At 43.2% G+C, this 27,344-nt stretch overlaps 2 protein-coding genes across 7 annotated transcripts in view; both read right to left on the bottom strand.

The window, feature by feature from the left end:
• PLA1A (phospholipase A1 member A) overlaps positions 1–5,258 on the bottom strand; it is a 43,677-nt gene extending 38,419 nt beyond the window's left edge. For all 5 annotated transcript variants that reach the window (XR_011487205.1, XR_011487204.1, XR_011487206.1 and 2 more), the window contains exon 1: positions 5,094–5,258. Coding sequence is in view for 2 of the 5 variants with exons in the window: in XM_020891731.2 (XP_020747390.1) it covers positions 5,094–5,166 (73 nt within the window). In the remaining 3 variants the exon portion in view is untranslated. The remainder of the gene's footprint in view (positions 1–5,093) is intronic.
• Positions 5,259–8,561: 3,303 nt separating this feature from the next.
• On the bottom strand, positions 8,562–18,861 carry ADPRH (ADP-ribosylarginine hydrolase). 2 transcript variants are annotated; one of them, XM_070466015.1, is made up of 5 exons: positions 18,614–18,861; positions 16,448–16,773; positions 14,781–15,141; positions 13,212–13,595; positions 8,562–9,169 (listed from the first exon to the last, which is right to left on the bottom strand). In XM_070466015.1, the coding sequence occupies exons 2-5, from the start codon at positions 16,758–16,760 to the stop codon at positions 9,016–9,018; spliced, it is 1,212 nt and encodes a 403-aa protein (XP_070322116.1). In that variant the 5' UTR covers positions 16,761–16,773; positions 18,614–18,861; the 3' UTR covers positions 8,562–9,015. The 2 variants fall into 2 exon arrangements, with proteins under 2 accessions (XP_070322116.1, XP_020747396.1); XM_020891737.2 differs by lacking the exon at positions 8,562–9,169 and adding an exon at positions 9,934–11,723 and having other exon boundaries at positions 18,614–18,859.
• Positions 18,862–27,344: the final 8,483 nt, after the last annotated feature.

Genomic DNA, 27,344 nt, shown 5'->3' with positions numbered 1-27,344 from the left:
CTTTATCCTGATTTATTTTTATAACAATTATCACCTAATCAAGTTTTTATTTACCAGTTTATTATTAAATGTATTGTTTATTAATTTTCCCACATTAGAAGATATGTTCAAAGAAGGAAGGGATTTTATCCATTTTGTTCACTCTACTGCCTAGAATAGTACTTGCCACACATAATAAATACCAAAAAGTAGCTCTTTGAACAGGATAATAAACTAGATGTACTTAAAAAATATAAGATGTACTTTTGATGCTGCTGCTGCTAAGTCGCTTCAGTCGTGTCCGACTCCGTGCGACCCCATAGACAGCAGCCCACCAGGCTCCTCTGTGCCTGGGATTCTCCAGGCAAGAATATTGGAGTGGGTTGCCATTTCCTTCTCCAAAGTATGCATGCATGCTAAGTTGCTTCAGTTGTGTCTGACTCTGTGCGACCCCATAGACGGCAGCCCACCAGGCTCCTCCATCCACAGGACTCTCTGTAAGAGAGACTAAAAAGAGGGAAGTCACAAATAAACAATACAGGGAATTAAAAGGGGAGGTAAACACAATAAAATTTTTTAAACCACAAAGAAGCATATTTATACCCATCCAACAGTTTAAAAATACAGATGTTTTCCTAAATTGATAATTTCCTAGAAAAATAGCTTACTAAAATTTAGTCAAGAAAGAAAAAACAGAAAATCAAATCTAAAGCTGTAGCATAAAGGAACTGAAACAGTAGTTTTAAATCTATTCATCAAAAAACTATATCAGGACCGATTTCACACAGAAATTTTACCAACAGGTCAATTCCTATCTTACTATTTTAGAGAATAGAAAAGGGGAGAAAGAATCCAAACTCATTCGATGAAAATAGCCAAAATGTCAAAACTGGACAAATAAAGAAGGAGAAAGGAAAACTAAAGGCCAGTTTCACTATTATACATAGACATAAAAACCCTAGATAAAATATCAAATCCTTCAAGGGTAACAAGAACTAAAAATACATCATGGCCAAGCAGGGTTTAGTCTAAGAAATGAAAAGATGGCTTAACATTAGAAAATATATTAATGTAATTCACATGTGAACACATTAAAGAAAAAAATAACATATGCTCAACTCAATAGATGTAGGGGGGAAAATGATAAAATTCAGTACCCAATACTCCTTAACATAAGGAAGAAAGGCTATCTACCAAAAGCCTATAGCAACGATTATACTCACTGGTGAGATGTTGGAAGCATTCCATTTGGAACTGGGAACATGAAAATGTAAGCTATCAGTGCTTCTATTTAATATTGGACTGGGAGTTCTAGTCCTAGCTAGTAAAACAAGATAATATAACAAGATAATAAAATAGGATAAAAGTTATGATGTTTGAAAAAGGGGAGAAAAATTGCCAATATTTGCAGGTGATAGAATGAAACTGTCCAGGGACTTCCCTGGTGGTCCAGTGGCTAAGACTCCACACTCCCAATGCAGGGGGCTGGGTTCAATCCCTGGTGTGGGAACCCCACATGTCACAATTAAGAGTTCACATGCCACAACTGAGACTCAGCACGGTGAAAGAAATAAATAAAAATAATTTTGTTTTAAAGAATGAAACTGTCCATCATTCAAGACTATGGAGCATGGCCCCATGAATCATGCTCAGATACCCTCTTCCTGCATGCACCACTTCAACCAAAGTGTAGCCACAGATGAATACCCAAAAGGACAGAGAGAAAGAGACATAGACAGTCTCAAATGTAAAAATAATACCTCCATGAACAAGAACAGAACTGCAAAATGGTTCTGGGTTTCAGGTCTGGGAGAAGGCAATGTTTGTTAGAATTCAGGTTTGCGGGGTTTGAGGGGTCCAAAGTGCTCTGTCAGGTGTCAGGAAGACCCATCGGTAGCCAGTAATGGAGAGAAGGACTCCCCAGCTCAGGAAAGGAAACTAAAAACAACACACACAGAAACTTTCTACTGGGGCAACGGCTTTATTGAGGAAGATGAGATAGAAAGACAAAGCCTCACTAACAGAAGGTGAAACAACCTCCACTCTCTGAAGAAGAGAAGGCAAAGATGGGAGCTCGGGAAGGAAGACACAGAGACGAAGAGAGACTGAAAATTAAAATGAAACTAATCTATTGTGTTAGAAGTCAAAGTAATAGTTACTTTTGGAGCAGTTGTGATTAAGATGGGATACGGGGGATGGGTTTTAAGAAACTGGTGATGTTTTCTTTCTTGATCTGGATGATCACTCTAAAAACTCATTAATATGTGTATTAATAATCTGTGTACTTTTCTGTATATATGTTGTACTTCAATAATAAATTTATTTTTAAAAAAGCTTGCAAACAAATATATAAAGAAATCAAACATTTACAAAGATTGTCAATGAGTGAATCATTGATTCATTCCAGGTGAAATGAAGTTTAAAAAATTGTTGACAAAGTTTAAAGTGAGTAAGCTGAGATTATATACAAGGATAAACATAAAGACAGAGCATAAGAAATTATTAAATAAAATAGGCATAAGTAATAAAATATACAGTTAAAAGAAAAAGCTAATTAGAAATTGGAAATGAAAAGGTCATTGAAATAAAAATATAATCAGTACACTACTGTCCAGTACAGAAGAAGTAAAAGAAGCTTTTTAATATGAAAGTGCAGTTAAAAAGTACAGGCAACACATGGAGAAGCTCCAACATTTATCTAGTGGCTGTTCTCTAAGGGAAGAGTATAGGAAAAGCTGTGCTGCAGATAATTTTCTGTAACTAAAAAAAGATATGATTTCTCTAATCAAAAGTTATACTCAGGGTAATGAGCAAGATAAAAAATAAATACATCTATACTAGACAGGTGATAGTGAAACTGCAGAACATTACGTATAACAGATATTCTTAAAAATTCCCAGACAAATGCATTGGAAAACTTAACAGCAATGAAAAATATAATTTCCTGAAACTGAATCAGAAAGAAATAAAAATCCTAATAAACCTATTAGAACAACAAAAAAATTGAATTGGTAATCAAGAGTGTTCTCTCACCATAAAATGTGCTAGAGCCTGATGGTTTTATTTGAAAACTCCATCAACCTATAAATCATAAATAACCTTTATCTTATATTTGGTTTGCCAAAAGTTCATTTGGATTTTTCTGTAGGCTAGAATAGAAAAACCTGAAAGAACTTTTTGGCCAACCCAATATAAAACTGTTTCATAGAACAAACTTATTTCCTGCAGTTATAATCATCTTGGAAAAGGAAATGACAACCCACTCCAGTATTCTTGCCTGGAAAATCCCATGGAGAGAGGAGCCTGGTGGGTTACAGTCTATAGGGTTGCAAAGAGTCAGACATGACTGAAGCAACTTAGTAGCAGCACCATCAAGACCAAAGAAGGGCAATAAAATAAAATGATAGGTAATTTTCCTTTATGAACAAATATACAAAATAATAAATATATGCAAAAATTAAAGTAAATGTTGGCAAATAAAATTCAACATCATATTAAAAAATACCCCATGGGAATAGGAAAAAAATACCCCGTGACCAAAAGATTTGCCCCTGGTGATCTTCATTTAAATCCATAGAGTTTAGAAGAAAATATGAAAGATTATAAGAAGATTGCTTAAACAAGACACCAGAGACACAAATTGTACTAAGAAATAAAAATTAAGAAAAAAAATAAAAATAAAAATTAAGACAATAATGTAATACTCTTTTCCTATGAGATTGACAATATGAAAAACATTTGATAGCATTAATACAAAGTGTTGGTGGAGAGAGGGGGAAACAAACATGCCCACATACTAATCAACAGTTATAACTTCCTTACAAGGCAGTTTTTCTCACATTCATCAAAAATGTATAAGACATATATCCTTTTAGATCTAGTGTATAGTATGTAAACAGTCACTTCACAATACAAGATATATGATCACTTTATACACACACACACACACACACACACACACACACACACACACTCACACACACAAATACATGACTGAGTTAGGAAAAAAGCACACATAAAACTGGCTTCCCTGGTGGCTCAGATGGTGAAGAACCTGCCTGCAATGCAGGGGATCTGGGTTCTATCTTTGGGTCGGTAAGATCCTCTGGAGAAGGAACTGTATTCTTGCTTGGAGAATCCCACAGACAGCCCTGGCAGGCTACAGTCCATAGGGTTGCAAAGAGTCAGACACGACTGAGTGATACACACACACATACACACACATAAAACTAAGTAGACCTTTTCAACATCACCCACTGAGGCAGGGAAGGGGTGAGCCGTACTGAGAGGGTGGTATCAATCATGGAAGCTTTCCTGGAAGATGTGAAGAGCAGAAAAGGTAGTATGAGCAACTGCAGGCAGAAGGCAGACAGACATGTTGTAAAGCTGGGGAATGAGAATTAAATGTCTTGTGGAGGTGACAGAAAAGCAGTCGGCTGTTGGGGGCAGGGTAAAGGGAGCTTTCTAAGGGTGATGCCACTGCTGGTCAGAGAAGGGGATCTTCACTCTTCCCGGACTGTCTACACCATAGGAGAGTTTAGATTTGCTATATTAAGCAAGGGAGAGTGGTGGGTGGGGTTTTCACATCAGAGGGAAATTGTGCTAAAGGTCACAGGTCATCTGTGACTTAACAGATTAATTATCATAGTCATACCAGGAGGGATGACAAACCTGAACTTGAGTTGGGTCAGCAAGATTAGAAAAAACCTCTAACAATCTCAATGATAAAACCGTTGTTAGTTTGGAAAATTTTGATTTTAAAATTAAATACATCTTGGAACAGTGAATATGTATAGCGTGAAAATGAATCATATTTTGGAGCTAATTTTGCATTTATTTCCTTAAACTCTTCGTGTCTTGTGCAAGGTGAAAAGGAATAATGTAGATTTTAGAAAAATGAGTAAAACAGCTAGAAGAAGTTTAGTTTTTATGACTTAAGGAAGTGCCATCATTCCCCTTATGACTGAAGGATTTTTTCTCCCTCTTTTAAATTCATCTCAGGAGAGGACTTACAGGGGACCTTCCAAAGGTTAGTGCTGCATAAATAGATGGCGTGAAAAAAACAGAATTATTGACTGAAAGAAGTTTCACCCAAGAAACGGCCCCCAACTTACCTGTACTTCCAACACTGAGCCACAAAAGGAGACCCCACAACCAGAAGCATCTCTCCCAGAAGTCTGGGGGCATCACTGAGCTGGAAGTCTCAGAGCTGGGGTAGAACCGACCCCTAATGACAAAGAGATCGCATAACCCAGCCTCTCACCAAACACCCACTTGGGTCTCACTAATTATTAACTGGCCTCATGACCTGTAAAAGAAAACTCTCCCTCTTTGTTTAACTTACCCAGTTTTTCTGTTTCTTCTCAATGAAAATAGTTTTTGTTTTTTTTTTAAGGCAGGGGACATTGAAACACATTGTCCTTCCTCTCTGAACCAAACATCATCAGGAAACAATTTCCTGCACCTCTCCCACTTCCCATTATAAAATGTTAGTAAAACCCAAGGCAGAAGTCTTTCATCTCTAAGCAATCACAAACCCACATTGTCCTGGAGTCATCTGTGGATATGTTTATTCCCCTAGAAGGACTCTGAACAGCTTGAGGGCAAAGACCTTCTGTTTTCATTTTTCAGTCCCCAGCGCCCAGCACAGAGCTGAGTCAACAATATGTGTTTAGTGTACATTTACCAGGAAGAATGAAAGAAGATGAAACTGGCTTCTGAGAGTACTATCCTTAATAGAATCTTGAGGCTACAGATAAGTCCAACCTCTAAGAAGGGATGTTCAGCTTCTTGAATTCACAGATAAAGGAACCAAGAAATAGGGAACGAAAACGACCTATGGAGAGGAGATGGTGCTGCTGGAAGTGGCAGAGTTGGCCTGCAACCAGGGTGTTTCCAGTGTACCACTTGGCCTCTTCATTCAAAGGAGCAGCAGAAACCACAGAGTGCTCGCTCCGGACAGCTCAGGGAAAGGGGGAGGCACGGTACTTGCCCAGCACTCGTGGAATTGCAGCACGCTGCTGTGAGGCTGAGAACCCGCCAACAGGGCAGCATGGAACCTTCTGGACCACAGTTCTGTGAAGGGACTACTATCTATCTACAGCTTCAGGGCACAGAGGGCTTATACCCTGCACGAGCTCATGCAGAGTTGGGGTTTGAAGCAGGATAAGCTAGCACCAGAGGCCATGCCCTGAACCTCTGCACCAACAGTCTGTGCCAGGGCCACCCAAGACGGGGATAAAATTATTTTGGAGGGGCCAGCCTTCACCTCCCCTCGTGTGTGTGATCCCACTGCTCAGGAAGGAGAGCAGCAGCAGACAGGGCACTACTGGTGTCAGAGACCAAGCCAGGTGTAGAGGTCCAGGTCCTCAGAGAAAAGAAGCCAGGGTGGGACTGGTTGTGTGAGAGGTTTATCGGGGCTAACACTTGTGAAGACTAGAAGATGGCAGCGAGGACCTTGAGACCCTGCAGGTGATGGAGGGCTGGCATCTGTGAAGAAAGAGGGCTGCACAGGAAGTCCCGGAATACCGCCGGTTCCTAGGATGTCCTGGCCAAAGCCATGGGGAAGCCTCAGCTGAAGTCTCAGGCTAAATAGCAGCCCGTCTCTTATGAGAAGGAGCTGTGTTAGCAGCCCCGCCTGGCTCAGTCACTAGCTGGGGACGGTCTCTGCACAAAGATGAGAGGAGATTCAGAAGGGCAGCAACTGGGACCATGAATCAGTCCGGTTCCCCAGAGCAGGAGACAGAGGACGGCACTCTTATGGACACGCCAGCATGATCAGAGCTGGCTCACCAGGTCAGAGGTTCCAATTACTCCAGCACAGTGCTCCCTGTGCAGCATCAGCACAGCTGACATGCAGAGAGCACCCTCCCTTCACACTCATCATCTGGTCCAGTGCTCTCCATGTGCAGTTGCTCAGAATCACCCAGGGGACCGAGGGCAGACTGCTGGGTCCAACCCAGACACGCTGACTGAGAATATCTGGGGCTGTGCCCAGGACTCTGCAGTTCTCATGCCAGAGCCACTAGTCTTCTGTTAGTTCTTACCAAGGCCATCTCCATGTGACCAGTGAGGAAACAAATGCTCACAGAGACCAGTGGCCGAGGAAGGACTGTTTCGGGGCGCCAAGAAAGCGTGGTACCCCTGTAAAGTGAAGTAACATGTTTTAGAAGGTAAGGATAGAGATTTTTCTACAGGAGACACTGGTGGGGACCAGCTTATAATCAGTGTATATGGTCTGTCTCCCCCAGGGAGAATATCAGCCTTCAGAGGGCAAAATTATGGTCTCTTTTGTTCATTGAGGTGTCCCCAAGCACCTGGCACAGTGCCTGCCACTCAGCCAGTGCTCAGTATTTGCTAAGGGGAGGGGGTGGGGAGGGATGGTACTCTGCAGGGGTTGCTCATTTAGAGAAGGGCAGTGGGAAGGGGCCTGATCTTGAGACCACATGGAGGCCCCCCATCCTAGAATGGAATTGGATGGTTTTACTTGCCTAGGATCTGGGAACATGGGGAGGCAAATGAGAGATCGAGGATGCTGGGTTCAATATCCAGCGCTCATTACTCAGGCTCCCTGCTGTGTGCTTGCTACCTAGACATTGCTGGGCACATAGATGGTGCTCATTAAATGCTTGTTTTGAGAGAAAAAGAGAGGAGGAAGAGATGGGGGTGGAAGGGAAGAGAGAAAGAGAGGAAATTATAGGCTTCAACCCCTGGAATCCACGAAATCCCTTCCAGCCTTTTCTGCCTGCCTGTTCCCAACTCAGACTTCCAGCTTCCTCATCTTCCTTCAGGATCCCAGGCCTTCAGTTTATGGGTGGGATTGGAAGTGGGGGGAATATAAACTAACATACTAATATAAAATACATTTTATTATTTTAATTAATAAATTTAATTAATTCTGGGCCTCACCTGATTATGACTACAAAATGAGGTCACATTAATTTTTTCAAGTGTGGTTTTTAATAGTTCTACATGTGTATGATTTTTTTTTTTAATTAAAAAGTACAAAAGCACAATGCCCATCTCAAACCCACTACTCACTTCCCTTTTGACGTCACCTCACAGCTGGAAGAAGGTGAAGACAGGGCATCAGATGCTGCCACCAACATCTCACTCCTGGGTTTCATTCTGGCTTTGACTAAGGAAACACTTTCTAATTATAGCAAACAATTAGGGTATAGTAGGACTGAAGACAAGCAGACCTGGGTTTAAGCCCCAGCTCTCATCTCATCTCAACTTTCTTCCTGCTTTTGTCTTTCCTTCCCCAAAGGAAGCTTGCACCAACTCCCTAGGTGTCAGTTTCCTCAAACCCAAACCCCAAGGATGAGAAAATGATGGCAAGATTGCCCCCTCTATGGTGTCTGGATGACCCCTGGTCCTTAATTTGACCCCATTCCTTGAGGAGGTGATCCATGGGATGACTGACTGAAATCACGCTCCCAGGAGCTCTGGTTGTTTTACAAAGATACACATTAACTTGCCCTGCAGGGGTGGAGACAGAAGAGGAAATGGAGAATATTTCATTCTCCATTGAGAATGGAGAATGGTGGTTGAAGAAGCCCAGAGATGGAGACCAATGCTAATTTTGCAGATTAAAAAGTACATATTGCCAAGACTTCTAGATAACATCTAGCCATCAGGTAACAAAGCAAGTGAAGTGCCATCATTTAGCAAGTTCAAAAAATACCATTAATCTCTGTAACATTACTCATGATCTTTTCTGTTTTCCAAGACACATATATTAACTTGATTAGCATGAGAAGTTCATACTGTGGTTCAGGTCATCTTCTCAATTTATTCTAATATTATGCATATAATTAAGTCTGTTATCTCTTTCCTCTGTTCATTCTGGTTCTTCCTCCTCTCTCTTTCTCTCTCTCTCCCTCTCTTACACACACACCAACATTCACAGGTCGGGAGAGAAGGCAGAACCCAGGTGTGGGTGGGGGGAGGCAGAGGTGATGGGTGTGACTGTTGTTCTCTTCCAAGTGCTTCTATTTTCTCAGAGAAATAGGAAGCAAAGCTGTCAACTGAGAGTCAAGTTTGGAGAGGAGGTTTTGAGAAAAAGGAATCTGAAAGTCTGATCTCATTCTGAATTGTGCCTGCTGTGACGAATGAGAATTTGCAGAGCAAATAGAACAGGCTCTTAAAGAGATGCTCACTCTTGTCTCCAATTGCAGCTGAAGTGCAACTAGAAAACAAAAAATGCTAAGTCACTACCCTCTTGCTCTGCCGTGACCCCCTTCCCCACATGCACATCCTTCCACTACCACATTCTAAGGAGACTGGAAGGACAAATCCCTGAGGACTTAATGGGAGGCAGCTGAACTGCTCTAGGAGACCTCCCTTCCCCACTTCCCTCTGCAGGAAATCAGCAGTTTGAAGGAGAAATCACGAGAATCCTAAGTTCTGCGGGTTTCCCCTTCCTTCCTGAAAGGGGAGGAAGGCGGTGTTCTGCTTCACAACAAGCTGAGTGAGGGGGTCTACTGGCTGAGAGTGAGGGGGACCACATGAAGGTGTCAGCGGCAGCTGCTTCTGAGTCGGCAGTGTGCTGGGCAACCTCCCTGGCCTTCAGATCTGTCCTATTGGAGAGGGATAGGTGGAGTGTAGAGAGCAGCAGGGGGCGGGGGGGGGGGGGGGAGGCGCAACACAGCCTACACCCCTCTGAAGGATGAGGAGAACCTTCAGGAGAGAAACTGATTCTTCTCCCTCAGGGTTCCCCTGGTGAGGGTGGTCTAGGGCAACACTGGAGACAGGGAACCCCGAAAGAGGAAGGTGAGGAAAGAGAGAGGCATCCATGTCCCCTTTTCTCCTCTAAGCCCTTTGGGCTTGGGACTGACTCTGGTGGGGAGGAAAGAGGACATGACCTTAAAGTTTTAGAACTGATCAAACTGGGTGAGGCTTCCTACTTCTGGGTATACATCCAAAGGAAATGAAAACAGGGTATCAAAGAGGTATCTGTGTCCCAGGTTCACTGAGCTTTATTCGTAATAGTCAAGATATGGAAACAACTTAAGTATCTGTCAATTGATGAATGGATAAAGAAGATGTAGTACATATATACAATAGAATACTATTCGGCTATGAGAAAGAAGGAAATCCTGATGTTTGCGACAGTATCAATGGACCTTAGGGCATTATGCTAACTAAAATAAACCAGAGAGAGGATGATAAATATTACATGATATCACATATATGTGGAATCTTAAAAAAAAGTCAAATCCATATTAATAGAAACAGAGATTAGAAAAGTGGTTGCCAGGGGCTGGTTAGGGGGCAGTGGTGGTGAGGGAAATAAGGGGAGGTTGGTCAAAGGGTATAAACTTTTAGCTATGAGATGAATAAGGTCTGAAAATCTGATGTAAAACATGATGACCATGGTTGATAACACTATACTGTTAAACTGAAATTTACTAGGAGAGTAGAACTTAAATGTTCTCACCAAAAAAAGGTAAACATGTAAGGTGATGGATATGCTTATTAACGAGATGAAGGGAAACCTTTCACAGTGTATACGTATATTAAATCACCACAATGTACACTTTAAATATCTTACAATTTTACATTCATTCATATCTCGGTAAAGCTTAAATTAAAAAAAAATCTGGACTGGGATGGAGACTGGATTGGATTTTTAATACCCTTCACTACCCCCCTCTTCACACAAAACTAAAAAGATGACAGTAAGGAGCAGGAAAAGCAGCTTATACGAAGGCAGCGGCTGGAGAAAAAGAAAATCATTCCATGTTTGCTTCCACTAAATTCAGACCATTCATCAAACCACTTATAGAGGTAAAACAGATCATGCCTCAGAATCCACTTGCTAAAATGCTCTTCTTCCCTTTTCTGTATCACAAGGTTTAAGCATCTCAGTTTTGCCGCTTGGTCAGTGCTAACTGAACTCTAGTGCTCCACCTTAAAACTGCAGGCAGGGGACTTCCCTGGTGGTCCAGTGGCTAAGACTCTGCTCCCAATGCAGGGGGCCTGGGTTTGATCCCTGGTCAGGGAACAGCTCCCATATGCCACAACTAAGAGTTTGCGTGCCACAACCAAAGATCCCACAGGCTGCAAGACCTGGTGCAGCCAAATAAATAAATAAAAACTGCAAGCTCTCCTGACTACTGGTAAAAGAAACCCCAGAAAGACACAGAAAAAATGTTTCCTTTTTTCCTACAGCTGCAGAACACTACACACTATTCTGTACTATACTGTCACTTTTTATCAAGTGGGAAATTGAAAAACAGTCATAAAAGTCTCCATCTTAATCTTCTGTTCAAGAATCCTGTGTAAATATGTATTTACTAACTGTTTTCTATTATTCTAAAACTATCCTCAAAATATTTCTACAGAGGAGTCTTCTTGTGCACTTGGATTTAAGACACCTGCATTTAAGAGGTTATTACCATGTTCTGTGAATGGTAAATCCCCACCCCTAAAAGTCTGCAATTTCTGATTGTCCTGCTGAAGAATCTATGTACTAGTTTGGTTATTTAAAACACACATGTTTTCTGAAATATATAAATACATACGAGAGCTTTTGGAACCAGAAAGAGCTTTGGCATTTTCTTATCCCTTTACATAAAAAAGAATGATCAATCTGACGCCTTTGCTGCAGTCCTGCTCCAGATACAGAGTAGAGATTCTGTCTCACTCAAGTTAGCACACAGGCCTGGTTAAAGCCTCAAAGCCTCCATCTCTCTCAGGCCAGCACAGGTCACTCCTGACAGTCATGAAGTAGAGGGTATCTGAAACACAAGAGTCAGTGCATGCTCAAAGCATTCACATCAAAACCAACCGATGAACCTCCACAGTAAACACTGAATGTCTCCAACAGGCTAGACAGGAAAACCATAAAGAGGGCAAGACACAAGCCCTCACAAGGAGCCTCAGAGGGCCCCCTGAAGACCCACAGTTACCACACAACATGCTCAGTATGGTGAAAGAGCTGGAGACAGAAGGCTGTGGGTGTTCTGAAGAGAGAGGGCCAAGAGCCTGAACAGTCAGAGTGGGTTTTCATCAAGGAGATGCTACCTGAGCTGGAACTTGAAGGTGAAAGAGAAGGAAGAGCACCCAGAAATGAAGAAGCAGGGGGTAAGTATTCATTGTACATGATTAGACGTGCAGTATGATCAACTTGTGTATTTGTAAAGATCTCTCTGGAGGGCAATGCGGAAGGCAGTACTGGAATTAGAGGCACCAGACAGGAGGCTAATAAACAACATTCATTTAATATATATCGATGAAGCATCTCTTGTGTGCCTGGCACCATGCTAGATTCTGTCTAGAGGAGAATAAAGACTGTCAAATAGGTGACAATGAGCTGGAACCACCTCAAGTGCCATACCTAAGAAATTAGGGGGTGTAGCTATTAATAGGAGCAGAATCTCTTCAGACTTAGATAGTTTGTAATGCAGAAATCCAGCTGAAAAACATGTGGTGCCATAAGGTAAAAGAATGACAGATCTGAAGGATATTCAGGATGTAGAACCACCTAGCAGATGCTGGGGGGACCCCCACATACACACCTCACTGTTCATGCACCCTACAGCCTGCCACTGCAAACATCTCTGAGTCTTGACTTGAGGACACTCATGTTTGGCTTTACAAGAGGCAGGCCAGGAAGCACCAGGGAGTTAGCACCCCTGGGAGTGGTCCTCCACCAACATCAGATGGAAGATGGTGAGACAACTCTGAGTGCCTTACGCAAAGGACCCAGATGTACTGCATCTCAAGTGCCTACAGTGGGAACCTGATCATCAACACACCTTGTCCTGGCTCCTCTCCCTTCCCTGTCTCACTTCCCCATTCTCCTAACAGTCCTTCCTGGAATCACCTCCCAAGTAAACTACTTGCACTAAGATCTTTGTCTTAGAATCCACTTTTGGGAACCCAACCTGAAACAAACAGAAAAAAAAACTTAGTGAAAGATTATATGGTAAAAATGGAAACCCAAATATGAGGCTATAAGATTTCTAATTTGGGAGATACTGATCCCATTAACTGAGAAATAGACTCTTCAGGATAGGAAGAGGGGTACATTTGGGGCAGGGGCTGGTGAAGACAGGATAGGTTTGGAAACGTTGAGCTTCAGGTGCCCAAGGGACTGTTACCTCAAAATTCCCTGAGTATAAGGTTAAGACTCTTGACTTTGAAAAAAGTGAAACAGTAGAAAAGGGAGTACACAAGAGGAGAAACCACCAGAAATGAATGTCACTTCTCCCTAGGGTAATTACCTAAGAGAATACAAAGCCCGAGCTGTCTCTTCCAACCGGTTTCTGTATTCTAGCTTCTCGTAGTTGGAGGGACTCACTCCTTTAAAACCATACATCACTCCCCACCAACAGCCAGCAATGGCAGCGGTAGAATCACTGTCTCCACCGTGGAAAAATGCTCGGTGGGCAAGCTCCTTCCAGGAGTCCCCTGCAGCCAGGATGGCATCGTAGGCAATCATGGGGGCATCGTGTCCACTGCTGCCACCCCAGCCAGAGTAGCTCACAGAAGTGTAGAACTGATCCCTTTCCTTCACATCAAAGGGCTTGGGGAAGGTAGGGGCTGATTTGCCATCCCAAATTCCTCTGAGTTTTAGGTACTTTTCCCATTGGTCTTGGAAGTAAGACCTGTAGGGAGAAAAAAAGACTACAGTCAATTGAAAAATTGAAGTCAAAAGCCATCAGGAAAGGTACCAGATAGAAATGTGAACAGGGAGAGTTCCAACATGACTTCAACCTCTAGTACTAATATGATATGATACAAAAAGTCAAAATGAATGCTAAGTGACCTTCATTCAATACATTTTTGCTAAGGAGTGATATAAATAAGGTATTGATATCTGTTTCTATTAATGCATAAAAAAGATATACAGCAAGTTAAAGGTGAGAAATGTAGCTTTGCTTTCCCTGAGTTGAGAATTAGGTCAAGTGTCAACTTTCAGGGTGAACTTTATTTATTTGGCCTGTCATCATATATTTTATTGTTTTATATTACTTTCTTAACAAAATTGTACATATTTAAGGTGTACGACATGATGATTTGATATACATATGCATAATGAAATGATCACTACCATCAACCTAATTAACGCATCATCTTCTTATATAGCTACTTTTTTTTTTAAGAGGGAACTTCAGAACATCATGACCACGGATGATTTCAGTAGAAAGCCTCTGGACATTTTTATTCTAAGAAAGGCAATGTGATGTGAATTCAAAAAAGGGGAAGATGTGGTCTTACCACTTATTAATTAGCTGGTGGAAAAACCTATCTTTAGGTCATTTTAACCAAGGATTTCACAATATTATTTGTTTGTCAAGACAACACTGAAAAAACAAGTTCCAGGAAATAATCAGGAAAGTTCATCTCAGTAAAGAATAGCCACAGGGACTTTTCCCTGGCGGTCCAGTGGTTAAGACACTGCTCTTTCACTGCAGAGAGCACAGGTTCAATCCCTGGGTGGGGAATGAAGATCCCACATGCTATGTGGCATGGCCAGGAAAAAAAAAAAAAGAGAGAGAAAAGGAAGAGCCACAAAACTCTGGAGAACAGGATCCCTACATATCAGGGAAGCAGTACAGCTGCCCTACTCACTGAGGTCTTCACTTGGCTCCTTGGTGGCCATCACTGCTGGGACTGTATTTAGAATCCTTAGCAGGAGGGTGGGGAGGGGGCTGGATGCAGTGGATGATGAAATTTGATGGGAGACCCATGATGGTTGCTAAAAATCTGAGTTTTAGGCATACACATGCAAGCATGTGTGCATACAGACTCAACCATTTTCTAGCAGAAGTGTGCACCTGCAAACTCACCAGTGTTGAAGATTCTGCTCCACAAAGTAGCCTGATTGGACAATGTACTTTTTAGCTTCTGGAAGTACCTCTATCAGTCCTCTTCCCCATTGCTGTGGAGGCTTGCCGTTCACAGCATAGGCTGTAAAAAGAGCAGACACAAGGGCTCCCAGGTAGCCTGTGGGATGGTGGTGGGTCATCCGGCCGCTCTCGATGCTCACCTGGATCAGTGTGTCCAGCTGACTGCTGTGAGGGAACCGGAGACCAATGCACATGGCCCTCATGGCAGCCCCGCAGCCACCCTCGTGAGTGTTAAAGGGAATCCTCCAGCCGTTGGCTTTGTCTGGCTCCAGCAGCATGGCGTTCTGCACTGAGGCGCCCCCTGGGAAGAGTCAGGTAGAGAATGGGGTCAGGGTAACCAAAGCAAAAGCCCAGAAGGAGAGAACCAAGCCCTGCCTCCAACTTTCCTGGATGGAAAGGGAAAGCCAAAATGTATGGTGATGAAGGCCCCCAACTCCAAACCCCAAGTCAGCACTGTGCCTTACTTACACTAGCATACTTAGATGCTGCTGTGTTTGTGGGAGGGGCTTTTCATCAGGAAATGTTATGAGCTGAACTGTATTGATGATGAGCTGAATTGTATTCCCCAAAATTCATATGATGAAGAGCTAATCCCTAGAACTTCAGGATGTGACTGTATTTGGAGATGGGCCTTTTACAGAGGTGATGAATTTAAAATGAGAATGTTAGGAAGGGCCCTGATTCAATCTAATCAGTGTCCTAACAAGAAGAGGAAACTGAGACACACAAAAAAGACACCAGGAATGTATGCTCTGAGAGGGCACAGCATGGTCTGCAAGCCAGAGAAACGACTCCTTCAGAAGAAATGAAACCAACACCCTGATCTCAGGCTTCCAGCTTCCCAAACAGTGAGAAAATGATATCTGTTGTTTAAGCCCAGCCAATCTGTGGTATTTTGTTATGGCAGGTCAAGCTAACTAATACAAGAGCCAGGGAAAAGGTGGTTCACATCAGCTGTTGGCCCAGTGACTATAAAAATGTGAGCAAGAACCACTTGTGAGCAGACCTGGAACCAGAAAAAGAGTCTCTACAAGACCTTTTCCAGTCTTCTTTAAAAAGAAAAAAATTTCTTCATAGATATTAAAGAAAACTTAGAAACTACGAATAAGTGAAAGGAAAATAGGAAACTATAAATACTCTTACCACCCAAATCTCTCCCAACAGATATACATACATACTCTTAATGAAAATGGGTTCATAAGATATATAGTGTTTCATAATCTACTCTGCTTCGTATACAACATCTTTCCATATCAGTAAATACTTATTTGTGTAATTTTAAATGGGTGCAGATGTGTCACCATAATGAAATAAATGACAGAACATTTAGCTTGTTTCTATTTTTATCATAACTAAGAAAACTAATGTCCTGGGACTTCCCCTGTGGTCCAGAGGTTATGACTGCTTTGCGATGCAGGGGGCATGCGTTTGATTCCTGGTCAGTGAACTAAGGTCCCACATGCCTCGGGGTGTGGCAAAAAAATTAATTAATTAAAAGATTAAAAACTAGTATCTTTGATATTTAAATCCCAATCAACATTTTAAATGACTTCCTTGGGTCTGTTTTAGTTCTCCACCTGCCCAGGACCTCCACCGGCTGTTCTCACCTGGTGCCCGGCCATCCATGTCTCCCATGCAGTCCTGGTAATGCTTAGCAAGGAGGGAATACAAGTGAGTCAAGTCTGAGACTTTGCCGGCTTCCAGGAGTGCTTCTGCCGTGGCCAGGTGCATCACGGTGTCATCGCTGACTCTCCACCTCTCCACATCTATGGCATCCAAGCCGCCAAGCTGGGCCAGCTGCCTGTGAATTTTCTCCCCATTCTGGAGGAACTCCCACTTTCCGTTGAAGTACCCCAAGGCATCTCCAGCTGCACTCAGCACCATGGCTGCCACATACCTCTCCATCAGTGCCCCGTACATGGTGAAGCTGTCTCTGGGGGAATATAAAGACACACAGAGGATGGGGAGAAAAAAAATCAGAAAAAATAATAGCCCTATCAGCATTTTACTGGGGCTTCCCTGGTGGCTTAGTGGTAAGGAAATCCACCTATCAATGGAGGAGACAGGTTCAATCCTCAGGTCCAGAAGATCACCTGGAGGAGGAAAGGGTAACCCACTCTGGTATTCTTGCCTGGGAAATCCCATGGACAGAGGAGCCGGGTGGGCTACACTCCAAAGGGTCACACAGAGTAAGACACAACTGAGAGACTGAGCACACATCCCATTTCACTGATTCCTCACTCCTTGCAGGCACAGTGTTAAGGGCATATCACTTAATCATCACAACAGCTCTATGGGGAATGGAGTAAGCCATTTTGTTGTGTTGTTGTTGTTGTTGTTCAGTCACTAAGCTAAGTCGTGTCCAAGTCTTTTTCAGCCTGGACTAGCCCGCCAGGCTCCTCTGTCTGTGGGACTTCCCAGGCAAGATTAGAATTTTTGTCTTGTCAAGTTAGGCAAGACTAACTAGGACCCTATCTTTGCCTCTCTGTGAGTGGCAAGCACATTAAATTCTGCAAATCAACCATTTTCTCTTTTTGGTTGAATTTGGCCTTGGAATGCATCCCTCCTTTCCGTAAATGTTAACTTCCCACTGGTATCAATGTTTGCAAAGCATCTGCACCTTCAGTCTCATCAGAGGGCCTGGATTATAGTCTGCACGGCAGAGATAAGAAAACTGGGGGCCAGAGAGGGTAACTTCACGCAAGCAACAGATGGAGGCACTGGGAGTTACTGAGTTACTGATCATGTTGAATTTCCTGGCACAAAAACGGTATTTGTAAAAAATTGACTTACATATTTTAATGTTCATAAATGATGCTCAGGAACTGGAGTTCTGGGCTAACAGTCCTGGCTCTGCCCAGAATGAGGTGTGTGATGGTGGACAAGCTACTTCCTTCCAGGACCTCAATTTTCCCATGGTAAATTGTATTGCCAGGAGGGGTGCGAGGGTAGTGAGGAGCTATAGATGCAACCTGGGCTCCCATCCTGCGCTGAGAGCTTCAGAGACCAAGCTTAGTTCTAGAATTCTGAGGACAGATCTTTAATCCCCTGTACCCTTTTCTAAAGGGGCTTCCCTTGTAGCTCAGTTGGTAAAGAATCCGCCTACAATGCAGGAGACCCAGTTTAGATCCCTGGGTTGGGAAGATCCCCTGGAGAAGGAAATGGCAACCCACTCCAGTATTCTTGCCTGGAGAATCTCATGGACTGTAGCCTGCCAGGCTCCTCTGTTCATGGAATCGCAAGAGTCGGACACGCCTTAGCGACTAAACCACCACCGCCCTCTTCTGAAGTCCTCAGCTTCCTGTCTGTAATTCCTCCTGACTCCACCCGAATGTGTTTCTGTGGGTTTCGAGTGAGAACTGGGGGGTGGTGGGCGATGACCACCTCACTCTGTAACAAATTTTCTTTTGAGTTTTTACACCGTGCTCTGGCCTCTCGCTTTCCAGAACGCTGTTATTCTTTATACGCTTAACTTTTACAGCTGACAGTCTCGTCCCCAAACTTTACCTTCAAAACGGAGATGTGGGCAACCGATTCACGGCAGTCTTCTGCGGTTTTTGTTTTTTGTTTTTTTTGGAGAGGGGGAGGGCACAGACGAGTGGGGAACAGGTTCAGCCCCGACTGGGGTGGGGGTGGCCCCTAGGTCACCGCGGGAGAGGGGCGCGAGGGACGGGACGGGATGCGGGCGGGGAGGGTGGGGAAGGAAGGGCGGGCGGGACCGGTCGCCGCGGGAGAGGAGCGCGGGTGTGGGGGCCTAGCGCGGGGAGGGGTACCTGGTGGCCGGGAGGGGTGTCACGCTCGTGAGCCCAGCGCGGGGCCGGGAAGTCAGGGTGCGAGGAGGCCCAGCGCGGACCCCGGCGCGAGCCGAGAGCTGAGCACCCAGCTGGGTGGAGGGCCGCGTCCGCGGATCGTGCTCGGGTTCCACAGACCCCGGCCGGGGCCCGGCGCTTGCAGTTGCTCGAGCGTCAGCTGCCGCCTGCGTCAGCCGCCCCCTCGGCTCGGGAGGCGCCGCGGAGCACGCAGGACGGGAAATGGCGCCCCTCCGCCACCAACATCCCACCCCCACCCCCGCGAGACTGTCAGGACCCAGGAGTGGCCCCGGCTTGAAGCCTCGGCCTTTCCTCCAGTCCAGCTCCCCTGGACAGTGAATAGTGTGTGGCCCCGATCTCGGAAAACGGTGCTGATTGCGTCAGTGGCCTTTGTCACGGTTCTGGGCCCCTCACCTATAAAATGGGGCAATAAGTACGCCAGAAAGATAAAGACCATTACAGTATACTAACACATATATATGGAATTTAGAAAGATGGTAACGATAACCCTATATGCAAAACAGAAAAAGAGACTCAGATGTATAGAACAGACTTGTGGACTCTGGGAGAAGGCGAGGGTGGGATGTTTCAAGAGAACAGCATCGAAACATGTATATTATCTAGGGTGAAACAGATCACCAGCCCAGGTTGGATGCATGAGACAAGTGCTCGGGCCTGGTGCACTGGGAAGGCCCAGAGGGATCGGGTGGAGAGGGAGGTGGGAGGGGGGACCGGGATGGGGAATACATGTAAATCCATGGCTAATTCATTTCAATGTATGACAAAAACCACTGCAATGATGTAAAGTAATTAGCCTCCAACTAATAAAAATAAATGGAAAAAATAAAATAAAATGGGGCAATAATAGTACCGACCTCTTTAGGGTGGTTGGTAGGATTAATTTTAACTCTTGTCATTTATGTGGTCGCAGAATAGAATATTTTCATGCTGATAATAAATAAAAGCAAAGGAAAACCAAGATTCTTTTTGCCTGAATAAATTCTTGAAAAGAATTAGAAACACTATCTGCAGGTATTCTATGCAGATATTCTAAACACTATATGCAGTATTCTGCAGACTTTTCTGGATGCTTATCTTTCTTGCTACAGACATTAAACACCTGCTGTTTACCAGGTGGATGCTAGGCCCTAACACAACCCTGTTCTCATAAAGTGGACCCACGCAAGGGATCCCATCTTAGGCTGTTGATTTCCATTTTTTGTTTTTAAACAAAATGTTATTTTTATTATTAAAAAAATAATGCATACTTCCAGTAGAAAAACTGAGAAATCTTTTAGAAATCTCTCTTTAAAAATACATCTCTCATGTGTTCACAAAGATAAATGTTTCTGGATTTCTTTGCAGAACTGTTTCTCAGCAGAAAATTGGAAATAATCTCAATCTCTATTTAGAGAGGAGAATGAGTTTCCTTCTCCTAAATTAGGGCATAATTATGAAACTTTTCCAAAAAGGTAGACATTTAAATCAGCAGATTTGGGGTAAATAATTAGGTTCACAAGGGAAGAAACTGGAGACATTTTGTTAATTAAAAAATCAGCTTTTAGAGTGAGGGATATAAATGGTCTTATTTATATAAGAAAAAAGAACTCTCTGTGTGTGTGTGTGCATGCCTGTGTATAAAATGATTGAAAGGATACATGTTAAATTGTTATTAATGATTATATAATTATCTCTCAGGTGGCTAAGGGGAGAGTTTGCAGGGAGTAGGGAGAGAGAGAAGGGGAAACTTTTAATCTTTCATATTAAGAATTTTTACATATTACATATAGAAAGAAATTTTTAGGAATAGGAAACAGGAAAAAAAATAGGAAAAAAAAAGCCCACATTCTACCACTCAGACTGTAAAGACCGATACTTATAGTCTTTATGCACATTTTTTTAAAATGAGGTCATTTTGTATATACAATATATTATATCCTATATTTAATCACTAAGCTATACATTGTAAGCATTTGTGTCATTTGTAATAGTGTCATTACTACAATTGGATCCAAATGTTCAAATAAGGTAATGCCTCTAAAATAAACCCCCTTTCATGTTGATACAAAGCAATATGAGGCCCTGATGTTCAGTTCCTCTCCAGCCACACCATGGCCAGGGCTGTTTCAACAGAAAGGAAACAGAAGTATAGATAGTTGAAAAGCAGGGGATTAAACAAATCTTCATCTTCAGGGGCCTGAATGTATTATACCGTGCCACCATGCCTCATGAAATCTTGAGAGCTAAAAACAAATTTTTTTTAATGAGAGAGAGAAAGATAGAGCTAACAGGAAATGGTTAATAGACAGGGCCCCTGACCTCTGCAGCAAATGTAAAATACAAAAAGTTTCAGAGAAAAATTTACCACAGACTAGGACACAATTTAACACAATTTGTTAAAGTGATTTAAAGTGGGTAAAAAATGAAGTAGAGGCTTTTTAGAAGAAAACAGAAGAAAGCTAGCCCAGGAGAAATAGGAAGCCAAAAACGGCTGTTCACATATCCTGCAGCATCAACTCACTTCAGAAGATTCAGTGAGCATCTGTGATGGTTAATTTTAGGTATTCACTTGGCTAGGAAAAAGTACCCAGATATTTGGTCAAACATTTTTCTAGATATTTCTGTGAAGGTATTTTTAAGATGAGATTAACATGGAAATCAGCAGCTAATTTTCTTCCATGGTAAGTGGGCCTTACCCATTCAGTTGAAGGCCTTAATAGAAAAAAGACTGATCTCACCCAAGGAAGAAGAAATTCTGCCAGCAGACTATCTTCACATGGAGTGGCTGTATCACTTCACCTGGGTCTTCAGCCTGCTAGCCTATTGTGCAGATTTTGGACTTGGTAACCTCCACAATCACATGAACCAGTTCCTTAAAATAAATCTCTCTCTCCATGTGTGTATTGGTTATGTTTCTCTGTAGAATCCTATTACAGCATATAAAGTATGCTAGATACTTTGCTGGGCGCTTACTGCAGTTACTGAGGTAGAGCAAGAATCACAGGGATAGAGGAGACTTCATACAGTGTAACGACATGAGGCACAAGCACTGTGACCAAGGAGAATGTTCAAGGTACCAGCTCGGCAAATAGGAGGGAGACATTATAACTTAGAGGGTTCACAGAAGGCATCTAGAGAGAATTACATCTGGGCTTATTTTTTTTTAAAAATAACTAAGAAGATAAACTAAAATTTCAAACCCAGACATAACCCAAACAGCTAGTTCAGAGGTTTTTAAAAAAGTAAAAGCAAAGATTTAAAAAAGTAAAAGTAAAAACAAAGATGCAGACTTAAGTTGATATTTCCTCCCCAGTGATGTTGCTCAGCCCGACCTCAGTGTTGAGGTGTGAGTTAGTTTCCAATCCGGCCTGTCACTGGGTTAGAACACTGGTCATGGTCTTAAGCTTTCTCCTTTTCTGTCTTACTGAATCATTTCCAAATACTTCATCGTAAGACTGAATACTAGATTTGCACAATGGAAATTAAGTATCCTCCTGGAGGATTTTAAAGAAGGCTGGAAAAGAATTCAAAGATCAGTTTATCAAAGAAAACAGGCTCTCTGGCCACTGGTCCCAAAGTACTTTTTTAAAAATAGAATCCATATGTACATAAGAGCAAAGTGTACATCATAACATGTCAGTGTCAGAAGGGATATTTGCATACCTGTAACTTTATAGTGAGGAAAGTGAGGCCCAACTAAGTGCCTTTGAGTCACACAGCAGAGAGAAGTAGCCTTCTCTGAACTCTTCTCTGAAGCAGGCCATGGTCTTGGAACTCTCAGTCCAGGGTTTCTTCCATTCCCTGTACTGCCATTTACACAGACTTTGAAATGATATGATAGACTAAACATTGAGTTCATTAATGGCTCTGAACCTCCAGAGCCTGATATTTTAAAATATTTCATACTCCTTTCACAAGAGCCCTCCATTTGATGACAGTGTAAAAGTCGTATTTAAAGAAAGATCCAAGATATGTGCTATAATTCTAATAAGCAGGCAGTAATCAAATATGGCAGAAGGTGGGGATGGGGACACTGAATGGAGAGATAAGTGGATACAAATTGGTGTTTTAAAAGCAGGCAATGGCTTCTCTCCTTCTAAGCAGAACAGAAAGAGACATGGGGGAAGTCCACATTCCTACCCACCCCTCTTCCCCCATGTCTCTGGAGTGCTCTCGTTTGCTTCTGTAAGTTGTTTTTTCCCAACCTTTGATCTGGAGATCCGTGTAGATTTTGAAACCTTCTTTGGTACATTTTCTACCAGATGGCCCCCACCACTCTGCCTCTCCCAGTCCTGTGGGGATTTCCCACAGCCAGTCAGCTGAGTCCCCAAGCTCCCCTTCCCAAGTTTGCAATGGACTTTTGGTGCTCCTGACCACAGGCTCATCCTAAGCACTTTACTGCCCACAAGTCTGGCTCTCAGTGGGTGAAAATATAGCTTCCAGGAAATGGAAAGTAACTACTGAAGCCAAACACCTGGTGAGCCTTGCTTAAGTTCCCTCCCCACCCTCGGCTCCACCATCCCTCCATCAGCGGTCAGACTAGGCTAACCTACCTGAGTCTGTTCATTTTGCTTTGAGAAGAGTCTGCAGGACTATAGGTAAATGAAAACCTCATCAGGGGACATCTTTCAGCCCTCTCCTATCCTCTGATGAGGTGTCAGTTCCCTCACCCTTTGGCTCTGACATTCATTCCTAAAACTGCTCTTTGGAGAGAGCTCAAGTTTGGGGTGGGGAATCTAAAAAGAGTGAGAGTGAAACCAAGACTAAACAAAGGAAGCTGGTTTAGGCAGGTTTCCTAGTGGTGACAGCGCTGGAGAGTCCCTCAGCCACCCCCTGTGGATGCCAGTGAAATCAGCTCCAGAATCAGGAGGCAGTCAATGTGAGGGTGTGCTATGGCTCTTCATGCCATCAAGGAAATTCTGCTCTTCTCTGGTGTCCCTGTGTAAATGGGGCCACAAGTGTTCGGATTTCCTCTCCCATTCAAATGGTAGCTAAATGTGTCCATGTGTCCGTGCAAGGCGTACTTCAATTGTTGCCCTTTCTGGGGAGAGTTGATGAGAGATAAATCCCCTCTTTCCACTCAAGCCATGCAATTTCTCTTTAATTTTATGCATAGACAGGAGACAAGTGCTCAGGGCTGGTGCACTGGGAAGACCCAGAGGGATGGAATGGGGAGAGGCGGGAGGGGGGATCACGATGGGGAACACATGTAAATCCATGGCTGATTCATGTCAATGTATGGCAAAAACCACTACAATATTGTAAAGTAATTAGCCTCCAAATAATAAAAATAAATGGAAAAAAAAATTTTATGCATATAATTAGACGACTCCCCTCCCTGCAATCCCTCCCCCTTCTTTTGAAATAGGAGACCATGACCTTTGGTTACAGATTGTTTTTCCCCTAGATTACTGTGTCACTAAGAAACAGAGGGCAGCTATCTATTTCACTTTTCAAGAAAATATGCCAGAAAGAAGAAAGAGGAGGAAAGGGAAGAAGCTGAGGAGGAAGGAGAAGAAGGGTAGGGTAAAGGAAGGTGGTTGCTTTCTCCTGTTAATGTTGCTTAGCTGCTGAGTCCTGTCCAACTCCTTGTGCCTCTTAGGGTGGTTAAATAGTTTAGTGTGTTTAAGAAGTAAATGCCCTATTGTTCAATCTTTAATGGACTCAGCCTAACACTCGGTGATGACCTAGAGGGGTGGGATAGGGGGAGGAGAGGGAGGCTCAGGAGAGAAGGGATATATATTAAATTATCTATTAAATTAATTTAAATATATATATGTGTGTACATATATATATGTAAATTATGACTGAATCTACTTGTACAACAGAAACCAACACAAAATTGTAAAGCTATTTTCTACCAATTAAAAAAAAAATCTTTAATGGTCTGACTTGACTCTTCAGCTTTCACTTATCCAAGCTTGATATCATGACAGCTACACTGTCCCATTATGAAATCACCAAAATCATCTCTGTCCTCTCCTTCTACAGCCTTTGGGTGGCTCCTTTCTATGTTTCTCTGGGAATAAGGAAAGTGAAACACAAACTGAAGAAAGGGCAACTTTTGTGACTTTGCCAGCAGCTCTAATGGACAGTGTGGGCAGGAGGACTGCAGCCAATGTTTGTGGTGACTCTTAATTCCCAGAGTCCTATCATCACAGACTGGCCAGGATTCAAGAGCAGGTCCCTACCCTCAGGCAGAGAACTCGCGTGGCTGCAGGGTCTGTCTCTTCTCTTAAAGGACCAAGTAGTAAGCATGTCAGCCCACTCCAGTATTCTTGCCTGGAGAATCCCATGGACCGAGGAGGCTGGTGGGCTACAGTCCATAGGATGGCAAAGAGTCGGACACAGACTGAAGCAACTGAAAAAGCAGTACAATACGACCCTCCCAGTGCCTTTGAAAGTTGCCCTTTCCAGTTTCATCACACACACACACACACCAAGTCTTCCTTAAACACAACTAAAATATCCCCGGCTTTAATTTAAGATTATTTTCTCTAGTTTGGTCATCCACAGAAGTGAAGTGCATTTACATCCATTAAAAAAGCTCAAGGCAAATAAACAGGAACGCCTCAAGGCAGTGAAAGATCATTATCAAGAACCCCCAATCCCCTTGGCCAATCTTAAAAATATCTCAGCTCTCCTCTGTTTGCTCTTTTCTCTGAATTACCCAGTTTAACATCCCTCTTATTATTGTTTGTTACTTTTTTCTGGATCCACTTCTACATTTAGTTTGAAACGGAATGTAATATTTCAATAAAGGTCTGGGTTCATGTGCAAAGATAATGAAGATAATTCCTGGCTGTGGCATGTCATTTTTCCACTCATACCTCCCTAATATTTTGCTGGCATTTTCACCATCTTGCAGCCTCAGATCTGGCTGGTTGCCCTGGGTCCTCTTCTGTGATTGTTTGTTTCTTTTTCTGAGGGTCTGTCCATCTTGTTCTTATCTCTCTCCCAGTCTGTTCACCTTTGCATCCACAGCATGTGGTACAGTTCTGGGCATACAGTAGGCACTCAGTAAATGTGGGGGAACTAGTTTGATGTGGCAAAGGAGTGGTACAGACACTAGGAGCTCAGAGGAGGGAAAGAGCAGATGGGGATTAGAAGAGTCAAAGAGAGATTCTTGAGGAAGTGATTTTTGGAATACTCCTTTAGGGAAGGAAGATGTTTGGATGGGCAGAGAGGATGGGAAAAGTGGTGCAGGAAGTTATGGTGAAGTCAAGATTTTCAGGCAGAGAGTAGAGCCCCAAAGGCAGAAGGGAGAGGGGTAATGGGCAACAGGGAAAGAGCCCTCAGTTTAGATCAGGGTTAGCGCTGAATGTCCACTTCTCTTTTCATTTAAAGAACTCTGGTGATTTCCATCTCCGTGAATCAGAAAGAATGTGACAGCGTACAAAGAAGAGATTACCACTCTGACACTGACGGCTTTTACCACCAGCTTTAGCAGAGTGTGGCACCACTCGGGAGCACCATAGTCTTAAAGCCCAGGTCTGGCCACCCCATTCTGGGTGCAGGCTATACAGATGGATGTAAATAAAGCTGAGAGAAAGGCTCCACAGAGAGGCTGAAATTCACTGCAACCACAGTCCAGGGCAGAAATCAGGGTGCTGGTTGCCAGGTAGGTACCCAGGGGAACTGACCTGAAACAGAGGTCAGAGAGCTTCTTGTGACTCTTCATTGCTGAGATTGCAACCAGTCTTGTTAGAAAAACCAAAGACACAACTTCCTGAAAATTTTCGTTAATGCAAAAATGGGTTTGTTTCTTTGGCAACAGAAGAGTCCACCGTGGGAAAGAGGTTTTCTCAGCACCTAAGCTGTCCTAAGTAACAACAAAAGCTGTCCTAGCACCTTGGACCCCGAGTACTCAATATGCAAAGACTTTGCAGTAGCCCTAGTTGGCCCAGCCCAACCCTGCCCTGGGGTACAGTTTTATCTCAGCCTGGCTTTTATCTGCATGAAGAGAGTGAAACAGTTCTAAGGTTGAGAGAGGATAGACTGAATCACCATTTTAGAGAGATCACTTTGTTGAGGGGCAAAGCCAAGTGCATTTATCACATTCACATATCACATCTCCTATCGTTTTCTTTTCCTCTAAATGGAATCACCTTTCTACTTCTACCCAGTTATTTTAGACAGGAAGTCACTGTGTGTCTACCACATGAAGTCCCTCCTGCCTGAAGCCTAGTTTCTCCAGAAAGCAAATCTAGTTACAAAGCCCTAGATGACTGGGGATGTGAGTCTGGTGGTATAGGACAGGGGGATTTGACACAGGGAAGGAAGAAAGGCCAATACAAGGGTGCCTCACCATGCTGGCCTCTGCTTCAGGCAACTGGTACTCCATCTCACTGGGACCTTCTGGAAAGCGTCATGAAATGTTTCTCTCAACTCCCCATCTGGGTGATGAAAGTGGAAAGCAGTTATCCATCATCTTCCAGCCCCCTTGGATCAAGAGTATCCCCATTGGTTCTAAGTCCCTCATATTTCCAAGTTGCACATGCTTGAGTGCAGACTTTCCAAGGGAATCTGAGGTGAAGGCAACAGAGAAGCCTCAAGTGCCAGAAGCAAACTGAGAAAGGTATGGCTCAGATAAAGTGCTGTCAGGTTCCATGAGTGCAAAAGAGATCCCCTGGACCAGTGTGGGTTGGCTGCTTACCCATGAAATGTTCTAGAACTCTTCACAGGAGTAGTAGGC

The sequence above is a fragment of the Odocoileus virginianus genome, chromosome 4 (genome assembly GCF_023699985.2).
Source record: "Odocoileus virginianus isolate 20LAN1187 ecotype Illinois chromosome 4, Ovbor_1.2, whole genome shotgun sequence".
NCBI lineage: Eukaryota > Metazoa > Chordata > Mammalia > Artiodactyla > Cervidae > Odocoileus > Odocoileus virginianus.
The sequence above is the reverse complement of the archived record's forward strand: the minus strand, read 5'-3'. Positions and strand labels throughout refer to the sequence as shown.